Consider the following 23,680-nt stretch of genomic DNA (forward strand, 5'->3'; position numbering starts at 1 on the left):
AAACGAACCCCTTTATATAGGTAGTTTTAATTTTGCCACCATAAATTTTTTTTATCAAATTTTCCACAAAAATTTCATAAATTATCGATTAAGTCTAAAGTAAAATAATTTAATTAATTACTCTAAGTAAAGTAGTTTAATTAATTGGTACAACTACGTTTTGTTTTGGAGGGTTCGTGGTGTGATTCAAGAAATTACAAGGGCAGGTACCTCATGCACTTCTTCTCCTACAAAGCTTTTAAAACCCTTTTCCCCCTCTAATAATCATCAACAGCATTCTCTCCTCTCATTTGTTGTACAACTTTGATACATTTCTTTTATCTTCATCATCTCTTTATGCTTTTCCACCTCCAAATATTGTTTCTTTGAAAAATGGCCATACATATATTATTGGTCATAGTATCATTAGTCTTGACAAAAGTTTTTTGTGAAAAAAATCACAGTAGATCGGTTCAGCTACTGTGTTATTGGGTCTAGTCATACATTCGGGGGTAATGATAGTGGTGGTTGACTATGGTAATTAGTGCCATGTGAGCTAGAGACTGGGCAAATTTCTCCGTCGATGATGGAGTTGTACCAAAATTAGCAACCATGACATTGGCAACAACCTTCCACGTAGGATAGTATGCCATGCTGAGAATCCCATGAAGACAACTGCAAATCAAACCAGTCGACAATTTCGACTTGCTGGAGGGGTCAGTGTGGTGCTTCTTGATATTGGAAGACAGACAAGCAGTTTGTATAATTCTTCGAGTAACATAATTGGGATGATGGCTCAACAAAACTGCAATGCGGGTTATGATCTAAAAGAGAAAAGGTTGTGATTTCAAAGAATTGATTGTGAATTTTAACGTATTGATTACTTGATGTATCAATTATGTAACTTGCGAACATTGCAGCAATAAGCATGCAGCTGTCTGATTTTAATATTATGTTGTAATTTGAGTAAGCTTAGTGCTTAGATGCCAATGGAGCTCATATCCAAGATCGCTGATCGAGATATTGAGTAATTGTTTTAACTTTTCAGGAGCAAAGCACAAGTCAGTGGAGGTAGTAGACAAGTAACATGTGCATTGCTACAAAGATAATAGCAAATTGGAATCTTATTAATTCACACAGTAAACTGAGATTCAAGAACATTTCAATCAGTAGCCAAAACCTTTTGGAAAAGGTCGAAGAAAGTACATGAAAAGTCTTTGTGCAACCATAAATACACCTTTTTCATTCACCATACACTCATCTGTTTATTTGAACATTTCATTACAGGCACTCATCTTAACAATTGTTGTCGATAACAGGATAAGCTCAAATGCTTGTGGTGATAAAGAGCAAGATGGATGCTAACAGATCTTACTAATACAAAGAAGCAAGTACCTCCAACAAGGAAGCAGCAAATTGCATCTGCGTCTCCTCGTCTATGGTCAAGAAAAGAGGTACATGCACAAAGAGAGACTTTGTCCCATTTTGCTCTGCAAACCGAAGGGAATGGTAGTAAACATAGTTGCACACAAATCGGCCTGCATCATCGGATGTCATCACCTCATAACCTTTCTTTGCCAAGGACTTTGTGATCTCCTCAACAGGAAGAGTAGTCTGCATGCGGCGAAAAGAAGAAACCTTTTAGTAAGTGTAGCAGAACAATGGTAAGAATAAACAAAGTGCTAAAATAGTTATTCTAGTGAGAGTAGCAGCATCTTTACAATGCATTCAAAGATATCCAGATATCTCCACATCCTACCTAACAGCAGCATTAGAACCCAGTACGGTATTTTTTGCAACAAAAAGCATCTGCCAGCTTAAAAAAATTGCCAAACAAAGAAAAGAAAAGACGCTGCAAGAAGAGAGGATAGTTTTCTCTATATTTCATTTACTTAATCTGGTTCTGTCAAGGCAACTCCCATATATAATAAAATAGATTCTAGTTTACATAGACTATATAATATAGTTATAAGCTTCCCCTCATCCAATCTCTCTTCTTAATGCCAAAAAAGTTGCAAAGAGAAGAAATATAGGGATCGATATCCACTGTCACTGCAAATTTCTTTATGTTTCCTTTGCCAATAGCAATTGGACAGCGAATTAGTATCAAGACAGTTTAAGTTGTGATGGTTCAGCCCTAAAACATTCCAAGAAATAGATGGACAATAAAAAAGTGCCCCAAGAAAACAATCAATCGATAGCAGTTTGACACCGTAAACATAGTGACGAGGAAGTCCCAAGTCTTGTCAGCTTTCAAACTGAATAAAGCACATCATTCCAAAGTCAAAGTTGGGGCCTCCAATCAAAGAAGAAAAGGCAGCTTGTAGTAAATAAAAAAAGATTAAGAAAAGGCAGCTTCTATTAAACTAAAAATCAATACACACGCTCTTAATACCTCTGCTTTACAAGTAAAGGAACATTGAAAAGAAAAGATTGGTCATGGCACATTCTGCAACTTAGGTGCCATGGAAAAGATAGGATGTCATGGAAAATAAGTAGCCTTGGATACCAAAAACACGGTCCAATTCCAAAGAAAAGGAGAAAAAATATATCATAATAAGATACCAAAAAACAAAGCACTAATGGATTGATTATTTATGTTTGCCAGCCGACATAGCATCAGCTTGCCTGAGAAATAAGGGAAAAGAAAGAGTGAATTGAAACACAAATATACCTCTCGAACTCGTGAAATTCCACCATCTGAAGGAATGATGGGTACTTTCTGCATACCAAAACAATGGAACTCTTAAAAACGAAGACAGAACAAAGAAAAATGTAAAGGCTCGGAACAACTAAAATAAAAGATCTTAATGATAAGTCTAACCTGTGGTTTCCATCCCATCTCATCCGGACAGCGAAAAGTAGCTTCATTGACAGCTTGATGCTCAATGGCAAATCTTGTTGCCCCACTATTGACCCCGAAGTGTAGCTGAATGAACCATGTCACAAAAACACAATCAAGCGGCATGCAGAAAACCGAAGACCTAGGAAAGAGTCAGACAAGCAGTATGCACGAAGCTGAGAAATGATTTCAAAAGATATATGGATAACTACCCAAATAATTCTTCCAGGACTTGAAGATTCATAATCCTTTGAGTTTATGGCAGATTGAAATGTCTGGTAAAGTGGAGAAACTCCGCCTTGTCCTGCAGCCTCAAGAACATTGCAACTCCCCAGGACCACACCTTTTGGCATGCCCTTCTTCTTCATGTACTCTTTTAGATTACTAACAATTGTCTCAGTTGGGTTTTCAGCTACTCCATGGAATTTCTTGAATCCTGTCACATGGATTGTTACAGCTGGAAGTCCTTCAGACCCCATTAACAACTCACTTTTTTAAGATTTACTTGATCGAAAAGTTACTATAGCATGAAAATTAAATTGAAATCCAAGCACCTGCAGGAAACAACACAAAAAATTGAGTTCGTCAGCCACACTATTAGAATCAGTTAAGAATGATAGAACATAGAACTACTACATTTACAATTATCATCACCATTCTAAAACAAATTACAATGCCTTAATACTTTGTTATAGCAAGTGACAAAACGAAAACTGACTCACTCCTTAAGCCGAAAATCCTATCAATGTTTGCTTAAAAATTACTGAAACTACATGCTGTAGACATAATTTAGCTACCATGGCAATGCATTTCAATTAAGAAACATTAAATGACTAGAACCTGAAGAATTATACTCCTGAAACAAAGTTTCACAACTTTCTGTAACTTTGTAAGAAAAAACTGGCAATCCAAAGTACTACAGTGGCAGAACCAATAGCCTCAAATCAAGATAAAACACAACAAAGGAATCAAGTTATATCTTTATTGATCAAAAGAAGATGAACAAGACTAATAACCCATGTCAAGATTCTGCAAATAAATCTGATAGTCTAATTCAAATTCAATTAAGTACCACCCAGCTAAATAAGATCACAACTTTCAAAGGAAAAAAAAAACCCAGATGAGAAAAACCACTGTTAATCCACCTGAACTCAAAATTCAAGTTGATTCACAATCAAGAAACAACTGATCAAGGACCACCAGATAAGCATATATATAAAGAAAACAATCAAAACCCAGAAATCTAAGAAAACGAAGGGACTAAAAAGCATCTATCTTGAAATTCAAAAAGAAGAAAAAGATAAGACCTTTCATAAATTTTCTTACCCGTAATCTTCAAAAGAAGGAAAGTAAGAAAGGAAAGAAAAAAGGGGCAATGAATGACTCAACCACCAGGGTTATATATTGAAAAAAAAAAGTTGATTTAACACTAATGAAGAACTGATAAAGATTCCCATCAGTTTATAAGAGAGAGAGAGAGAGAGAGAGAGAGAGATGAAGAGATGAAAAATTAACGAGATATATAGTACTTGGTTTTTTCCATTGTAGAGCAAAACAAAGTTTACTGTGGATTAGCAAGTGAAATTATTATTTTGCTTTTACGTGGAAAAATTGGAAACCTTGGTAGTAGGTGTCGTTTGATCATTTTCATAGATTCACCTGACATTAAAAGATTGTTAAATGAATACATTAGTTTCATCTATTTTATTTTAACAAAAAAAAAAAACAGGACATGTATTTTTCACATTGATTTTTTATAATTTTTAAGTTCATTGAGGATATTCTAGTATTTTTCTAAGTTAAAAAAAATATTTTTTTATTTAAAAAAGTTATTAGTACACGTACATTACACATCAATAAATAGATGGTGCCTATATCTTTTCACCCTCATTGTTTTAATTATAATTTTTTGTATGATTGACTTTTTTTTTAATTCCATCCTTCGACATTTGATTTGTTGAGAATTGAGCTTCGCGATTTTTTATTTGTGGTTCTTCTAATCTAATATGACATGGATAACGAGTTTAAAAAGTTAATACAGTTCGTTATCCTTTTTTATATATAAATTATTCTTATAAAAAGAAGGATTGATTTTGTAGTTCTCTTTAATTTTTTTTATCGGTTTGTCCCGGTCTTATAACTTAGACCATGAGTTTTGCAAGTCTTTTTTAAATAGAAATTTGTTTTCAATCTCAATTTTTTGAGTTGCAATTTTGAGATTTAAATTTTGTATTACTGGTAAACCTAGATTTAACAGGCCCAAAAAACACCCAAAAATCATTTTTCTTAAACTCAATCAAGATAAGGACCTAATCTTTCTTGGACGCAGCCAAAAGAAAGACCCAACTCCCTTGAATTCTACTTAAAGAAAGAGCTTATTTTTATATGTACAAATATATTTTAGATCTTACTATCTTTACACTCATTGGGTGTATAAAAGTCTTCTAAAAATGCATTATATTTCCTTCAACATAATGTTATGTAAAGAATAGTGTGTAAAAATTATTTAATAACCTATTACATTTCCATCAATAGACAATGAATCTTTTAATAAAAAAGGTTCAAAATTTTCATTATTTATTGTATATTTATTTTTAAAATATCTCTATGTAATATTACTTTATTTTCTCTCAAGAAATCATTAACTTAATCATCAGATAGTCTTTAAATTCATTAAAGATGACTTTTTGCAAGCATCAAACACTCGTTTTTTGCCATCTTAGCCAGAAAAAAAAATAGAACCAATAGATTAATCGATTATCTAAGATACAAGTCTTGCAACCAAGCTAGTTAGATTTTTTAAGTCATCACCGGGCACAATAATGTGAGAATGCAATTTTAAAATCATTTAAAAATGATATTTTTGATTAATTTACAAATTAACTTGAAAACAATTTACTGTCAAGTAAAAGAAAGCTTTGGATCTTAGGGTAGTAACTGTGTTTCAATAATTTCCTCAAATAAAGTAAATTTCAAATCTCTTTAACCATAGTTTTAAGGACTAACTAACTATATATATATATATATATAATTCACGACCTGCTGTGTCTTCAAAGTTCATTATCTTATAACACTTATTGTGACTACTATAAAGGCAAAAATCTACCTTCTTAGCAGGCAGAGTAGAAGGGTACTTGTGCTTGAGGATGGACTTAGCTCAGGGTCTTCTGGGTTGTGGACTCACTCACTCAAACTATAGGTTATACACCTAGGATTAAGGATTCATGACATATTTATAAGAAAATACATGGTTTAGGTCCAAAATTATTTCTCAAATATTAAGAAATGGTGGGGAAAGGCACGGTGGCTGGCACATGCTCCACATGGAGTGAAAGGTGTCTTCAAAGTTGTGTACTCATTCATTCATTGACCAATCGCAGGTGCAAAAGGCACTTTGGTCTGCAGGAATAATAAAAGTTACGGCGAGTGTTGTTGTTTTTTTCTTGTTTTCTGCTAGCCAGTGATTTGTCGTGTTTTTTTTTCTGCAGACTCTGCATCAAATCTCTCTGCTTTTATCGTCACCAGCTCATATTCTTCCGTTTCATCACCGCCACCACTGCTGCTTTGTCTTAGGGCAATCGCTTGCATGGGTGTCCATCACATCAATCTAGACACATTCACAAATACACAAACGAAACCCTACAAGATTAGCTTCAATTCAGCTGATCATAACACATTACTTTAATATCAAATGAGATTAGCTTCAAATGATTCTATCCATTTTTATTTGGTTTGAGTATTTATTTGCTGCTATGAGATGGGGCCAAAGAGTGAGCTATGCTTAGTCCCTGTAGATTCAACGGTACTCCATTTCAACCCCTGTAGTTTAAACAATTAAAGGATTTGGAAGCTTTGGCCCTCGAAGAAGCTGTGATTTTTGCTAATGATGCATAAGTTGTTATCCAAGGTATTCGTCGTAGGAACTCCAGCCTTAGTGACCTATGGACACTGCTCCATTAGTTCAACACTTTGATACTTGTCAGTTTCCTCGAGTATATATATATATATAATGGGACAGTCCATAACGTGACCCATAAAATTAACCCTTGTCGATTTGTTTGTCATTAGAAGCGGCTAATCACTCTTTTTAATTACGTTTAAGAGATTAAATTGGTATAATCTAATTAAAGTCATGATCTGATGATGCAATAATCTCTTTAAGGGCTAGATCAAAGGTTTCCCCAGAACTATATATAGGCTCTAGTTCTTACTTTTATTTATTTATTTACAAGAACAGAAGACTCCATGCATCACGTAGGCAATGCCTGGAATGTATTAGACTATTGCTTAGAATACTTTTTTTTTTGGTGCTGAGGAAGAGAAAACAGAGAGGCCAGGTCGTCCTTGCAAAGGCTATAGAGTTCGATCACTGTTTTGACACATAAAAGACAGATAAAAGGAATAGAAAGAACATTTTTTCCCCTGTTTTTTATGTTTTAAAATGATCAGGGAGTGCAAAATGATAGAACATAAAATTTCCCTTGAATGGATAATGATTGATCAAAAATGGAGGAAAATAATAGTGGATCACCATCCCCTGTGATTCATTAAAGAAAAGAAAAACCATCAAAATGTTGTCAGATTAACTGTTTTTTTAATTTAATTTTTTTTCAATTAATCTTATTATATTTCGATCATCAACTTGGCTCAATCATGGAGTCAGCTGATTAAACCATAGTTTATTAATCTAGATATTTGCAAATTGCAAGAAATAAGAGTCTGTGGTTGTTTGTTGACTAATCAATGCTTAAATATGCAGCCGACCTTATGGATGAGGCCATGACGTGGACAAGGAGGCATGCGGGTTGATTAATTGCTCTATACATTGAGAATGAAATCATTTGTACATTAAATTATTTAAGAATGAAAATTAATTATATAGATTATATTAGCTATTTATTTCATCGGTGCCTTACCAAGAGTTGAAGATTTTTGTTGCTTGATAAATAGTGGCATAAGAAACAATGTTTTACGCACGTTTTTTTAGAGTATTTCTTAATTAAATAGTGAAATTGAGTGTTCAAAAATTAAAAAAAAAACAACAAAAAATTGCTTTTATAGTAGCTTTTTGTACATTAAATGATTTCTATATTAAAAAACAAAATCTATCTCAAAACACTTTTTTTTACCATAAAACAAACAATAAACTAGAAGGTGTATATTTACACGGAAACTTCTGCTTTTAAAGCTCACCGCGTAAACATCATGTTTGGTAACATTAAAACACAACTGACTTTTTATGTGGGACTCATATTTTTTTGTTGAAACACCGGTTCCTAAGAAACATCTGAGAGTTGCTTCTCACATCTACCAACCTGGATAATTCACATGGGCACTGTTCGTGTGAACAGTGCCATGATTATAATTACCAAACATATTAAACTATTTCTTATTCAACCTTAATTTCATCTACAGTTTTAACCAAATATATATAAATATCAAACAAACCTCAATTAAAAGTACTTTTTATAGAACAACTTTTTTAAAACAACAACCATAAAAACTACCACAGTACTCATCTATATATAACACCACTAATGAAACCTCAAATCTTCAATTTTTCTTACTTTTTCATGATGGTTGGATCTTCCTACTCTGAGCAAATAAAGGTTTTAGAGAAATCATCTACATCGAACCCAATTTTTTTTGCTTGTGACATTCAAGTCAAGTTAGCAAGGATAAAGAAATTACTATCAAAAAGTTTTTAGAATGTTTCTGTTTTATAAAGTCCACCCATAAAATTATAAATCAATTTAGTTTTTTTAACTAAAATAATTTTGATTTGATAAAAAGAATTGATTGATATAAAACGTTAACGAATCATCGATTAACCTACTAGGTCGATTTACAACTATGTCCATGGTAGCCACACTACTAAGATCCAAGAAAAAAAAATCATCACTAACCTTCCAAAATACCACAAGCACAAACAGCCCATTGTAATTCCTTGCTCACGTTTTGTACTACATCACCACGTAGGATCCACACACCCATCGGAGTAACAACCAATCAACCACCGGAAAAGTTCCCTTTACATTAATCTAATCCACAACAACCAGTTTCACCCATCCTCAACTCTCTCGCTCTTTTATCATGGCTAACAGAACTGAACCTTTACTGTCAAAACCCCACTAAAACCCAGAAAGGATGTCACTTTCTTTTCCAACTTCATCAATACCCTCTTGGGATTCTTCAACTTCTAGACCCATTCCTCAATGCTCAAGTTCTCTTAATGTCTCTGCTGGTAGCTTGCAGGTTAGTGATACTTTGCCTTTACACTTTTTGGGATTCTGTAAGTGTCCATTTGAGTATATTAAGAAGTTTGTTGCTTTTTGTGGTTTGTGTTAGGTGGTGGCAAAGAATTCTGGAGGAGGTGCTGGTTTATGTAGAAGTTTTTGTGGATTAAAGCTATGGGTGATTGAAAGATTCAATCTCTGGAAAAAGAATAGGGAGTTTGGACCTTTGAAGGAGTTCATGACTATTAAGAATCAAAGTTTGCCAGATGGTTAGTTATTCATTGTTACTTGCGAGTACAATGTGTTGTCAATTTTAGTTGAGTTTGCGGTGAAATATTGTGTTAATGGTTCATTATAGTAAGAACTTGTGTTTAAATCATCATACTAAAAGAAAGAGTTTGTGTTTCGTATAAAGATGCATTGTTGAATGTGATCATTATTAATTTTAGTTGAATTTGTAGTGAAAGTTTGTTTCTTGACTGTAGATTGGTTGAATAGTTGTGTGACAGTTTGCATGTTGAGTGTAGCTTCGTGGTTGTGATTTTTTTGCACCGAAAGTTTGTGTTTTGTTGTGATGATTGGTACCAAAATGGTGTGTATGTGTGTCAATGTGAGTTGTTGTGAAAGTATGTTTCCTGCGTGAAGATTCTGCTGAAGAGACTAAAAGACTTTCGAAATCTGAAGAAAGTTCATTGCACGAGCTTCAAGCTGATCCCTTCACAAATGTGGTGCCTTCACGAAGTCATTCCTTGAATTATGCGACTGAGGGTGGTAGAGGGCCTTCTCTCTGCATTGCAGTTATTGGAGCTACTGGTGAGCTTGCAAGGGCGAAGATTTTTCCAGCATTATTTGCTCTGTATTATAGTGGCTTTCTACCTGAGGTGAGGTTTACTCTGATGTCAATACTTTATGTTTCTTTTGTGTACATTTTGTTTGTTTTACTTTATCTGTTAAACCCGGTATGTGGGTATGCCTCTATCATAAAGGGAAAGGCAGAAATACATGAATTAACCAACTTAGCTTTTACTGCAGTTTGCACTTGTATTTTCTCTCAGTTTGACTGGTTCTGTGGATGCAGGATGTTGTCATCTTCGGTTATTCAAGAAAGGATTTAACAGACGAAGATCTGAGATCCATTATAGCTTCAACTTTGACTTGTCGCATTGATCATCAGTATGGTTCTTTTATCACCTTACGAGTTTTCTTGTGTGCACTCAAGTGGCCTACAATTTTTTTTTCAAACGATGTGCCAGAATGGTGAAAATGTGTAACTATTTCTTCCAATTTGAAGTTGATCCACACTCATTTGAAAGACCATTTCAGTCTTTCTGAGCCTCCTTGAGAAATGACTAATACAAACATAGTGAGTGGCTTATCCATAAAATCTCACAGCTTTAGGTAACAAGTGCGGTGCATAGTGAGAATATTTGATATCCAAACCCGAGGCCTGTCAATTGAGTTGGTAATACCAGCCACGACGATGCCTATTAAGATATTCTGTAAATTGAAGTAATTGCTAGAGATAAGAATATAATTAACTGCTCGTATGCTTATGTCTCATGGTTATCCATGCATCACAGACGCTCAACTTTGCATTAATGATCAAATTTTGGAAATGTTTCAGACAGAACTGTGGTGACAAAATGGAGGCTTTTCTCAGCAAAACTTACTATCTCAATGGAGGTTATGATAACTGTGTCGGGATGTCAAAGCTAAATGCCAGAATGGAGCAAATTGAGGTATACGTATACTGACGACGCATGCTTTCACCTTAAAATTTGATTTCTTGCTATGGAGGGTTTTTGTTGACTGTACAATAGTTTAACTGGACTATTTGATAATTGATTCTGTAATAGTGTAACCAACGCAGGGGGGATCTAAAGCAAACAGGATATTCTACCTATCTGTGCCACAAGAAGCACTTCTTGATGTTGCATCCTGTCTAGCTGATAATGCCCAAACTCGTAAGGGCTGGAATCGGATAATAATTGAGAAACCTTTTGGGTTTGATGCACTGTCTTCTCAACAATTCACAAAGTCTCTTCTCTCTAAGTTTGAGGAGAAGCAGTTATACAGGTGCTGGTTGACATTATCTGTTCTGTGTGTTTGAATATGCCACCTGTTTCATTTATTGATATTCATTCAATAATCATGTTTTCTTTTTGTAACTATTCACTTTAGTTGATGTATGACTTAAATTTTGTGCACTTCAGGATAGATCATCTCTTAGGAAGGAACCTCATTGAGAACCTCACAGTGTTAAGGTTCTCTAATCTGGTCTTTGAGCCATTATGGAGCCGAACTTATATACGCAATATACAGGTCAGTTTATTTATCTTATCAATTTATTTGACATCTATGATGTGATGAACCTCGAAACACCTTTCTTGAATATACTGCTCAGTCACTAAATCGTTCTTGATAATTCAGATCATTTTGTCAGAAGACTTACACTCGCAGACAAGAAGGTTACCATGATCAATAATTTCTTTGCTAGAGTGCTCTGTAAAGTGAATTATGGCAACCATAGGTTCCAAATTCAATATTTGATATTTTTCACTATTTTATGCAGGTATTTTGATGGTTATGGGATCATTAGGGACATAGTGCACAGCCATATACTTCAGACAATAGCATTACTTGCCATGGAGCCACCAATAAGTCTTGATGGAGAAGATATTAGAAATGAAAAGGTAATTGATCATTAGATGCATGCATCATGAAAACAAACATCAATTCATCTTATCACATTGAAAGCTTCTTTTCAGGTCAAGGTTCTAAGATCAATCCGCAGATTGGATCCTAGTGATGTCATTCTTGGTCAATATAAATCTACTTCTGGAGACAAAGTAAATTTAAACAATTTGACACCAACCTTCTTCGCTGCTGCGTTATACATCGATAATGCACGCTGGGATGGTGTGCCTTTTCTAATTAAAACTGGCCTGGGACTCATCAAACACAGGTGAAAAATTAATTGTGGAATTTGTGTTCTATATAATTAACAGTGATATAACTTCTTAGCTTCATCAGTCTTTTTGCTAAAATGTAACCTGCTCCTCGACCTGGATTGTTGTCTAATTGCGGCACCAATTGTCATGCCTACTTTTTGTGCATTGCTTGAGACTTGATTTTGACTCAGCCTTGAAGTTAATTTAGTGTTTAGTGATTTGTCTTCCAAATGGGTCTTGAGAAAGCAATCAGGATCTCTCACCAAAAGAAAAAGAAAAAGAAAAAGGCAACCAAAACCTGATTTAGATATAGAAAGTATATAGTCTAATCTCTTGGAATAGAGAGCTTACTTGAAGTTTGCATCAAGTTAGGAATTGACAGATCAGCATCTTCTGGGAAACTTCTGTAGATAAAATATGTAGAAGATTTAAATTTTAAAAACCATGGTGCTTTAATTATGAGATTGCCTGATTTCTCCTTGGCTCTTCGGTGTTTTCAAATTGAAACACGAAGGTTCAGGAATCCAAACTGTCACATTCAGGTGTACATAGCTGAACTCTCGAATTTTGTACTGAATAAAGCTAGAGAAACAAGGGGATTATGTGGGGTATATATATGCACATGCAATTTGTGGTCTTTAATTTATGTGATAGTCACCAGGGAAAGCAAATTGTGTACTATTTTATTACACTATATTGAGTTTCCTCACCATGATGAACTACATGATGCAGAGTGGAGATACGTATAAATTTCCATAATGTCCCAGGAAACCTTTATCGTGAACGCCTTGGGCATAACGTTGATCTGGCTACTAATGAGCTGATTCTGAGTGATGCACCTGATGAAGCTATCCTGGTCAAGATTAATAATAAGATTCCAGGACTAGGCTTGCAGTTGGATGCTTCTGAACTCAACTTGCTCTATAAGGACAAGTAAGCACTTTCATGTTGTAAAACTTGTTCTGTTGGAACTCATATTTTCTTAAGCAAAGCCAATTCAGCACCCACTTTGTTCTATAATTTGATGTCTGGCATACTCTTTATGTTAATACTCTAGGTATAGTGCGGAGGTGCCCGATTCATATGAGCATCTTCTTCTTGATGTCATTGATGGAGACAACCATCTCTTCATGAGAAGCGATGAGCTTGCAGCTGCATGGAATATTCTAACTCCAATTCTACAGGAAATAGACAAGAACCATGCAACACCAGAACTCTATGAAGTGGGAGGTAGAGGTCCAATTGGACCATATTATCTTTATGCAAAACATGGGGTTCGGTGGATAGACGACTGAAGCTTGTTAAAGGCAATAAATCTGATGTTTGAGAACTACTAGATACATGACAGGCTGTATACAATAGTCTATCTATCTGGACTGCAAGAAATAAATGCTTTGAATATCATGTAAAGTTGGCACTAATTTACTGAAATGCGCAACCAACATGTTTCCCTGTTTGATTTTCTGCTACCAAGTCCAGCTGCCTCGACTAGCAAAATAATGGCCTGTCAAGGGCGATTGAAGCCTCTTCTCAAAAGCTTCAAATTGCCATAAAATCATGGAGAAATGCTTTGAAGATCTCTACCCGTCTTTTCTTACAATTTCTGATGTAAGATTTTCAGTTCCATGCTCTTGAGAAACCATAAATTTCAATCATTTGCTTTGTATCCTCCAATATCATGATGTGCTCTACTTTCAGGACTTGAGTTGTGTTTGATCCCTTAACCTTGCATACCCTGTTCTTCTGTTTTAATAAATAGTTTTATAATATTAAATATATTAAAACACAATTGATTTTTTTAAATAGCTTTTTTTTCATTGGAATGCATGTATGAAAAGATGCAATATTTATACTATTTAAGAAAAGCTATATTACTAATTTGGCTCATCGAGCGAACTTCTTTTCTCCCTCCCCTAGAGATGCTTTTACACTGTGTACTTTCATGTCAACAAAGTTGAATAGTGACCCATTGCAGTTTTGGATTTGCCAGCCTAGCGTGGCCCATTGCAAGGATATTCGTGTGAACAGCATAATGTTTAAAATTCAGCAGTAATAATGTGAATGCAGGCACCACATTATTGTAAGGATTTCTCTTTTATTTTGAGTTGAAAGGTATCTTTTTTGCGCGTTAATTTCGGCTAACTCTGCATGAAAGCCTATAATTGTGTTAAATCAGAGAATATGCGAATCGAAACCTAACCAATCTATATCAACTTAGTAAAACTCGATTGTTAACCCCCATCAAACTCATAAGATCTGCACCGATAAATTCTTTCCAAGTAAAAAATGGAAGGTTCTCATGAAAAATGATCGATCCAGGGAATCCATGTCTTTTTCCTTAGATCGAGTATGACGAATATTAAACTTGAGTAATTATAGAAGGCAACTCTGGCTCGCCAGTTAGGTGTACGACATAAATCCAAAGGCTTAAGATCACCATCCGTTGCCCATGTGAATACAAAGGAGGTCAATAAATATGATCCAACTCTCCTCTCTTGAATCTATTAATGCCAACGATCTCTATCCATTGCAATTTCAGATTCCTAAGAAAGTAGTTGGAAGTTTCTTATTAGGGAAGGTGTTGCTTTTATCTCACAATTCTGTGCTTGATGACGAACAGCTAACAACTGGCCGAATAGACCCTTAATCGTAGCTCTCAAAGAGTTCAGCTTTGCCTGAAGCCAAACTTGATTTGCTCCACAAATTTCATGTTCGGTTTCAAGATGTGCTCATCTTAAAAGACGACAACCACAAAGCTATCTTACCAACAAAGTATTAGATCATCGCATGACAATAGCTGATTAGTTGCAACTGTGATGGATACTTGCCATGAGCAAGAGGAAAACAAAACAAAGAGACTTGTAGCGTGTAAATTAAGGAGAGGCAGAGCCATCAAAGTATTCTCACAGAAAGTCTGCCCGCCCCCAAGGAAGACTCGGAGGGCATTTGATATTGTGGTAAATTACAGTTTTTTTTAAAAAAAACCAAAGTTTCAAGAGAATTTTCATTAATGCTCGTGTAAAATTATAATGTTTATTAGTTAATTAAACATTTTTAAATCTGTAATCGAAAGAAAGCACAGACCACGGAAGAAAAAGAGCCTTAATATACACAATGTTGTTAGAGTGTCATGGTGCTTGCATCAAGTTTAGAAGTTATGCAGAAAGCATCCATCATGGGCAGCAGCCAGCGACTTTGTTGCCATTAATCTTTTCCAGGCCCAGCACCCACTACAACATCATCCAATCTTTACTAGAGGATAAGAGAAAACCGTCGTCATCGCCGTCGTCATTATTATTAGAATTTTTCTTGATAAGAATATACTTCAATCAGTTATCGTACATCTAAACTAAATTTATTTCTTTCTGATTGAGTTCCGAGTAGAGCATCGATGTCTAAGTAAACTAATGCATTCACATTAAATCAAACTAGAATTTGGATCCGTACTTCGATGCGGGTAGGATAAAAAACTAATAATTGCATAAAAAATATATGAGTATTGTTATTTCTACTCGGAAGCCATGAAATATTTGAAATGATAATTAAAAACTCGATCAGTTTATAAAACTAAATTAATCAACCACTATAAGCATTAATAAATAAAAAAAAATTTGGTGTGACTTGTTTAATCTAGCAGGTTAAGAGCTAACTGGTTACCTAGTTTAAATGACGATCTAGTTAAAAAACAATTCATGTTTTCATCGTTTTAACCTTGCCTAACCCTAGTTTAAATATGAAACAACGAACTGTCAAAGGAATAGATCGAAAAAAATTAAGAGGGTGAAATAAAAAGACAACGACACACTATATTAACTCGGGTTAACACGTGAAATTTACAGCTCGGGTAATGAACAAGACTATAATAAGTTGATGATCTATCTATTTCATTTTCTTCCCCTTATTCTTTTTCTGGTTGAGCCTTGATTGGATCTTAATTGAACATATATTGGATTAAATCTAGAAGTAAATTGATTAACCTAAGAAACCCCAAAAACGATCACAAAACACAAAATCAAATCGGGTTATATTTTTCTTCCACGACTTCAATTTATTTTTTAGGTAATATTGATATTTTAAATAACCATCATCAAGCTATTTTCATCAAATGAAACTTGTGGACACTAATATCAATCAATTTTGAGGCTAGGATATGTGAAAACAATGACTTTTTCTCTCTATGTCGGAATCCAACGAAACTTTCTCTCTTCCACAAACTAGTGAATAAAAATAATAAAAATGAAGTTATGTAACAAAATAAAATTTAGAAAAACATAAGGGGTCAAAAAGGTCCAGGTCTGGAAATTATAGGATTAAATTGTACCTTTTGCACCAACTTTAAACTCACCACCTATTTCCAGGGCCTTTTCTAAGTTGGTCCGTCTCCTTTCAATTTTGTCCTTATCCAAAAAATATGAAGCAATTGCGTATTAATTTTGCAATTAAAAGACTCAATTGTTGGGAAAAAAAAAACTAGGGACCAAAATAAAAAATAAATTATAAAATAACAATGCTCCAATCTGCCGCGCATAATGGATGTGTGAATAGTACTTCGCACTGTTACAGACCTATTTCCGTTTTAGGTTAGTTTGTTATTGACTTATTGTAATGTTATATGAAGCCCCAAGCCCATTTCTGTCACAGATTTCTTATGATACGCGCAGTACCCCATCGAGTCAACTCACACGGTTTCTAGTCGTTGGGTTCAGTGGTCACTAGCTATAAGTGCAGAATTAATGTGGTTTGGATAGCCTACTTGCTTATGTGCTAAGATATGCTCTATAGTCTATTGCTTACGCTTGCTTCTGTCTTTGTTTTTGTTTCTGTTTGAGGAAATAGCTAAAGCTAGCAAGGCATGGAGAGGGAGACAAAGAAGAGGAAGATGGAGTGTATTGCAGAACAAGAAAGAGAGAAAGAAGATGAAGATGAAGAGAAGATGGAGAAGTTCTTTGCCTTGCTGAGACGCAACAAAGAAATGCATGATCATATAAGAAGAAACTCAAATGGAATATTTAAAGAGAGAGAGGAGATCAAGAAAGCGGAAGAAGAGAGAGTCATTGTGCATTGGAATCCATCATTTCAGCCAGAAGATTTCTCGGAGGATGGCAAGGATAGTAGTCAGGTAGCTGGTCCTTCCGAGAGAAAGCATGAAGAGAAGAAGGATAAGGGAGAAGAAGGCACTGACTTGGACCTAAAGCTTTCATTGTAGAGATAAGGGCGGGCGGCCTTTTCTTTTTCTTCTTCTTTGTCTTTTTCATGGTGAGAAGATGGTCAAGCTTTTAGATTGTTAGCATTAATGCTGTGCTGAATTATCACATAAATATTTTATCCTGCCTCTCTTGTTTATTTGGCTCTACGAAATAATTAAGACTTTTTTTTTCCTTCTGATATTTTCCAAGTAGTGGGATAGCTTCACTCTTTGAAGTGGCAACGCTAGGCCATGTTAACACTTGATCGATGAAAGCTCATCTTGTATTTTTGATCCTCGATCGATGAGAGCTCATGTGGCGTTTTTGTATTCTTGTACGAGTCCGAGATACTTTAGAAGTGGATACCTCCTTCCAACAAAAACAAGGCCTAGTTTGGTAGCCTGCAACTCTATGGGCAGTACCTTTGGAAATTTGGAAGAACTTTGTGGAAATGGCTGCAGGCTTTACAGCTTGTCAAAGCTTTCAAAACAAAATTTGGACCAGGAAGAGATATGAGACATTAGTTTATGATGCTTCTCTTGCCCACCGGCACAGTGGCCACCAATAATTCATGCCAGTTGCTTAAAGCACCCTTTTCTTTTGTGCTGGGGCAGCCAAAATGATGCTCAGTGTTTCCTAGATACTTGTCTCATCATATTATTATTATTTGCTTTGAAAAGTCATGCTCCTCATTCATCAGCAATTCCAAAGATAAAAATATTGGAGGATCAAAGTGCTTAGCCAATAACAGGTACAGTTTCAGATATCACAGAGCCCAACAGGAACAACAAAGACACTTGTCAGAGAAGACAATTGAGTAACTATTGTGCAAAAGGAAAAAACATTCTTGAATGACGCAATACTATGACGTTATGTAATCAACCACTTGTTTATAGCAACTTTGAAAGGAAGCATCCTAGTTGATTCATTTCAGTCATCTTCATTGGACCAAATTAAAAGGCATCACAAGCTACAACAGGTCCAGGTCCCCACTTGGATGACATATTTTTCTATGAATATTGGACCAGGGCTGTAGAAATATGCAACCAAAGTCACCTTGCAATAAAAAGGCAGGAGCTGATCAATTAACAAAAGTCATAAAAGTTTGGTGAAAACACACTACTAAACAAAATGGAAGAAGAAAGGAAAAACAAGCATAAAAGTTTGTGCTGAGTACAAGGTTGCATGTATGCTCAGTTGGGTGGGCTTTAATTTTGCATTTTTATATTGATGAATCTTTCATATTCAAGGTTATCAACGATATTAAAAGATGGATTATGAATTAATTTCACCTAACAGTAAAAATCTCAGATGGTCAGATTAACTGTAAGACTTCCACTTTTTAATCCTTTGCGGCTGCTTGTCCACTCTATTTCTTGCAAACTTCCAGTGTTAAAAGTATTGATTGCGCTTATTGGAGGACAGTTCTTTATGTACCGAATACTGCAAATATGAGGAAGTAGGCACAGACATCCAAAAGATGCACCAAAGCATCAAAATCTGTAGCCTAGATAATTAACACGCAAAACTTCTGAAATTGTTTTTTCCTTCAATTTTTTCTGCTCTTCTGGAGAAAATGTATGTATGACTACGTACCTGGACTTCATAATGGCTTTTAAGAACTCCTGTCAGAATGCTGCTAGTTTAGTCATCAGCATTCAAATGATTGCTAGTATAATCATCTGAATGCAGGATTGCTCCATACAACATCTTTTGGCACCAAAATCTCTGAAGGAGGAGCCCATGAAAGGTTTCTATCCTGATTTTGGCTTCAAAAACCACGACCAAAGTTGGCATCAATCCATTAATAAGGTGCTTGTAATTACCAGAAGTCTCTGCAAGAACACAAGCCATCCTTAAAGTGATGGAATCTATTAGCATCCCTCAAAATAATCTCTCTCCCAGTTACTTGAGCTATTAATTTAATTGCTGAATGGCAATCCCCACAGACTCGGAGATTTTTCATCACACGAATAGGCTTCCCTACTGGCACTTTCAGAAGTCCATATGCAACAGCCATTTTCTCACTGTGGTGCCGTAAGCTGTGCACCTTATCTTCTTCATCTACATCATGCATCACAAAACTACCATCAGGACAATATCCAGCTTCCCTTAAAGATGCACCTAATTTTTCCAACTTTTTCATTATCATTTCATGCTCAGGATGGCTTGCACTGCCTCCCCCAGTGAACATGTGCACTTTATTGTCCACTTCAATCCAACTACAGCCAGGTGATTTGCTCACATTCCTTGCTCTCATTGTTTTTCTCAGTTCTGCAACATCTTTCCATCTGCTTTGGGATGCATAGAGGTTTGATAGCAGGATGTAAGGCCCAGCACTGCTAGGCTCAAGCTGTAGAAGTTTCTTTGCCGCAATTTCAGCCAAATCCAAATTCTTATGGGTTCTGCATGCACTTAATAAAGCACCCCAAACAATAGCATCTGCTTCCACAGGCATATTTTCAATCAAATTCATTGCCTCATTTAGCTTCCCTGCTCGGCCAAGTAGATCAACCATGCAAGCATAATGTTCAGTTTTTTGATCCACTTGATATTTTGATTTCATTGACTCAAAAATTTCAAGCCCTTCTTTAACCTTCCCAGTGTAACCACATGCTGAGAGAACTCCAATAAAGGTAATTTCATCAGGTGCAGCACCTGAAGAGAACATCTCATGGAAAACTTCCAAGGCTTTCTCTCCAAAACCATGCTGCGCATAACCAGCAATAATGGAATTCCACATGACAATATCCTTTGAAGAGAACCTATCAAACACCCTTTTTCCTGTCACAAGATCACCACACTTGATATACATCGTGATCAAAACTGAAGAGACGTATATGTCTAAATCAAAGTGGGATCTTACCAACTGTGAATGAACCTGTCTACCATGATCAAGACTTGCCAAGCTACCACAAACGGAAAGAATACTTATGATGGATGGGAAATTTGGCCTGACCCCTTCTCTTTGCATCAAACTAAATAAAGCAAGCGCTTCCAATTCAAATCCTTTTCTCTCATAAATCTTGATCAACGCACTCCATGTCCCGTCATCCTTCTCCTTCATTTGATCAAACACCCACCTCGCTTTCCCCACCTCCCCATTCAATCCAAACCCCATTATCATATCATTACAAGCAGCAACTGGTTTAACGGGCATTGCCTTAAAAAGTTCAGCAGCCTCATTAATCCTACCACTCCTCGTATACCCCTTCAACATTGCTGTCCATGTCACCTCATTCTTATCCGGCATTACTTCAAACAACTTCCTAGCCACATCCACCTTATTATTCATTGCATACCCACTAATCATACTAGTCCAAGCAACCACATTCCTTTGAGGCATCTCGTCAAAAATTTCTCTTGCCTCACTCAACCTTCCTTCCGAACACAATCCACCAATCATATTAGTACTAGCAACAACATCCTTCACTGGAATCATATCAAAAAGCCGTCTAGCCTCATCAACACGTCCATCTTCAATCAAACCGCCCAACATCACAGTCCAAGAAACGACATTTTTTTCCGGCATTCTCCAAAACAATAATTCAGCCTCATCTATCAATCCCTCTTGCACATACCCTCTAACCATCGAGGTCCATGAAACCACATTCCTCTCAGGCATTTTATCAAACACTTTTCTCGCTTCAGAAATCATTCCATTCTTAACGTACCCGGAAACCAAACCATTCCAAGAAATCGTATTTCTCTCAGGCATTTTATCAAACAGTTTCTGGGCTTCAGCTGGCCGTTTGTTATGAAAGTAACCAGCCACAATTGCATTCCAAGAAGTAACTGTTTTGCTTTGTAAATCATCAAATATATTTCGAGCTCTGTCTATTTGGCCAAGACGTGCAAAATAGGAAATTTGACATTGGGTTATTGCAGCAGAGCTTGAAAAATAACTTCTATATGGAATCAAACGGAACCGCATTGATAAACAAAAAACTAGAGTACCCAGATGGCAGAAACAGTTGAAGTTTAGATTTTGATGATGCCCGGAAGCCGAAAACAGTGGGAAAAAATGGGATAAAGTGTTAGTTACTCGTGTAGTGTAACTAGAGATGACAAGTGGTGTCTGAGTGACCTGTCGTAGGAAAGTAAAGTAAAATTTACGTGGAAATGGTTTTTTAGTTGGCCTAGAAATGATTTAAAAGTAGTTTTTATGGTTATTGTTTTCTTAATTTTAAAATTTTAATTTTGTAGTTAAAAATAGTTTTAAGACAAAATAAACTTAGGACAAGACACATATTACGAAACTAATCTTAATAAATTTAAAATATTATTTTAATAAAAAAAATTCAATAAAATATTTAACCTTGATTTTAAACCGAATCAATTAAGTTTTTTTATTTTATTTTTTTCAACTCAGATTAATATAAATTATGATTTAGTTGGATCTCGAGTTAATTTATCAGATCTATTCAAGTTTTAAAATATTATAGTGTTATAAGAATTTTTTAAATGTAAGAAATATACTTAATAAATTTATTTGAAAAATAAATTTAATTTTCATTAAGTGGAGAATGATAAAAAAAAAAAAAGTATTGGAAAAAAAACTTAGAAATAATAAGGGTTTAATATAAAGAGTGTTGGGCCATGATTAATGGAATGCAACCTGTCCTTAGCCAACGGACCAGAACAAAAGCTGCCCGAAAATAAAATAAAATGAACAAGAAATAATAATGGTTTTTGTAAGTTTTACACATATTAAATAAAAGATAATAAAAGGTGAATTCATCGTTTTTCTTCTCACGAAACATTGTTTCACGGAATGGTATTTTGATTTATTTTTATTTTTTTTCCTTTTCTTTTTTCTTTTCTTTTTTAATTACTTTTTTTTTAATTTTGAATTTATTAAGGTTTAAGTTTTATAATTTGTTTTTATTTGTTTTTTACATGGTTATCATAGTTTCATGCTATAGGTTGTAGATTTAACAAGTTAATCCGAGTTGATTTAAGTTATTTTTTGGTTATTTTTTAATTAATTTTTTTTTTAATTTTATTCTTTAATATTAAGTTGATTAGGAATTATACTTTTATAATTTATTTTAATTTGCTTTTTATAAAATTATCACGGTATTAGAACTAAGATTACGAATTTGTTAGATTAATCCGAGTTGATCCAATATAATGCTATCTAGACATTAAAAAAAATGATGTCAGTTTGAAATTTTTTCGAGTCGGGTTGTCTAAGTGATTTTTATATTTGTCAAGTTGACCAAGTCATATCAGAACAACTCCACATCATTTAATTTTTTTTTTATTGTAGAACATATTAGTAATATCTAGATATTATTTTTTTATATTAAAAAAATTTAATTTGACCAACAATATAATAGGCGATTGAACGATAAATTATTTACTATTAAGTGATTTTTTTTTTTTTAGTTCTTAGTTTAACGTGGGTGTCCGGGTCAGCTTGCGCGCACCTCGACTAATCCCACGGGCCCTGAAATTAACGACCATGTAAGCCTCCAGTGGTCATCATATGAGCAATCACAGGGCTCGAACCTGAGACCACAGAGGGAGCAAACCTCTTAGTCCCAAGCTTTTATCACTGGGCCACCACCTAGATGGTTACTATTAAGTGATTATTAATAGTTGCTGTGCTTGCTATATATGACTAGTGGCTTCCTAACACATCCAATTTCAGTGACAATCATTCTTCTCAAGAAGGCGAAAGATAATGAATTTTCCTGGAGGTGTGTACAGGAGAATTGCTTGTGGTTCTTGGAGAAGATTCCTTATTAGAAGGGCAATCCAACTTACTATTGTTGCCATGTTTACAATTTCAAGAACAATGCAAAATCTTCTCTGTCAAAGGCTGCGCCATACTTCCGGTTGGTGCCATTGTCAAAAGTCTCTAGAGAGTAATTAGATAGGTTGCATGGAGGTATCATCCTTGTTGGCTGCCGATCAATATCGGCGAAAGAAATCAAATGGAGTATGCGGTGAAGGAAGAGTGAGCCATCGACGGCGCTTTGGAGGCTGTAGTCGAATCAGCTGCTTCTATGCACTGGATCCCATCCCAACTTGCATAGCAGTGTCTTTCATTGCAGATCTGATATGAAAAATGTTATGATGTTCATTCTATCAATACTCACTTTGATTCTGTAGCTCACATATCTTTTCTACCGAGTTTACAGTGTTTGAAAGTGTGATATTAATTGTTTTTTAAAATAAAATTTTAAATGTGTAGAATCTAAATATATTAAAATAGAAATTCCAAGTGATTTTAGACCCAATCGTAAGGTTATGGACTCCAATTTCATCATCATCCTTGGATTGGCAGTGAGGTAATGTTGATTTCAGACCCAATCGTAAGGTTATGGACTCCAAAAACAGGGCTTACCATTTTTTTTATTATTAATATTAAAATTATACTTGTTAAACTCAATACCACCTAATAAATTAACTTGAAAAATTCTAAAACTTGATTCATTTTAGATTTTTAATTAAATTAAATTAAATATTGATTTAATT

At 35.0% G+C, this 23,680-nt stretch overlaps 4 protein-coding genes across 5 annotated transcripts; 2 read left to right on the forward strand and 2 right to left on the reverse strand.

The window, feature by feature from the left end:
• Positions 1–1,085: 1,085 nt before the first annotated feature.
• On the reverse strand, positions 1,086–4,364 carry LOC7478881 (uncharacterized). 2 transcript variants are annotated; one of them, XM_002319434.4, is made up of 5 exons: positions 4,148–4,364; positions 3,034–3,375; positions 2,804–2,908; positions 2,654–2,701; positions 1,086–1,593 (listed from the first exon to the last, which is right to left on the reverse strand). In XM_002319434.4, exons 2-5 carry the CDS (start codon positions 3,298–3,300, stop codon positions 1,354–1,356), a joined length of 660 nt encoding a protein of 219 aa, XP_002319470.1. In that variant the 5' UTR covers positions 3,301–3,375; positions 4,148–4,364; the 3' UTR covers positions 1,086–1,353. The 2 variants fall into 2 exon arrangements, with proteins under 2 accessions (XP_002319470.1, XP_024439928.1); XM_024584160.2 differs by lacking the exon at positions 4,148–4,364 and adding an exon at positions 3,967–4,110.
• Positions 4,365–8,676: 4,312 nt separating this feature from the next.
• Positions 8,677–13,682, forward strand: LOC7465226 (inactive glucose-6-phosphate 1-dehydrogenase 4, chloroplastic). The gene is made up of 12 exons (XM_024584058.2): positions 8,677–9,076; positions 9,170–9,326; positions 9,703–9,938; positions 10,136–10,230; positions 10,682–10,796; positions 10,928–11,133; positions 11,271–11,379; positions 11,488–11,525; positions 11,630–11,750; positions 11,826–12,022; positions 12,741–12,941; positions 13,066–13,682. Exons 1-12 carry the CDS (start codon positions 8,969–8,971, stop codon positions 13,301–13,303), a joined length of 1,821 nt encoding a protein of 606 aa, XP_024439826.1. The 5' UTR covers positions 8,677–8,968; the 3' UTR covers positions 13,304–13,682.
• A 3,178-nt stretch (positions 13,683–16,860) lies between these two features.
• On the forward strand, positions 16,861–17,214 carry LOC18104006 (protein NIM1-INTERACTING 3). The gene has a single exon (XM_024583799.1). It carries the CDS (start codon positions 16,861–16,863, stop codon positions 17,212–17,214), a length of 354 nt encoding a protein of 117 aa, XP_024439567.1.
• A 700-nt stretch (positions 17,215–17,914) lies between these two features.
• LOC7478882 (pentatricopeptide repeat-containing protein At1g56690, mitochondrial) lies at positions 17,915–21,315 on the reverse strand. Its single transcript, XM_052446650.1, has 2 exons — positions 18,791–21,315; positions 17,915–18,250 (listed from the first exon to the last, which is right to left on the reverse strand). Exon 1 carries the CDS (start codon positions 21,126–21,128, stop codon positions 19,017–19,019), a length of 2,112 nt encoding a protein of 703 aa, XP_052302610.1. The 5' UTR covers positions 21,129–21,315; the 3' UTR covers positions 17,915–18,250; positions 18,791–19,016.
• Between the last annotated feature and the right edge of the window lie 2,365 nt (positions 21,316–23,680).

The sequence above is a fragment of the Populus trichocarpa genome, chromosome 13 (genome assembly GCF_000002775.5).
Source record: "Populus trichocarpa isolate Nisqually-1 chromosome 13, P.trichocarpa_v4.1, whole genome shotgun sequence".
NCBI lineage: Eukaryota > Viridiplantae > Streptophyta > Magnoliopsida > Malpighiales > Salicaceae > Populus > Populus trichocarpa.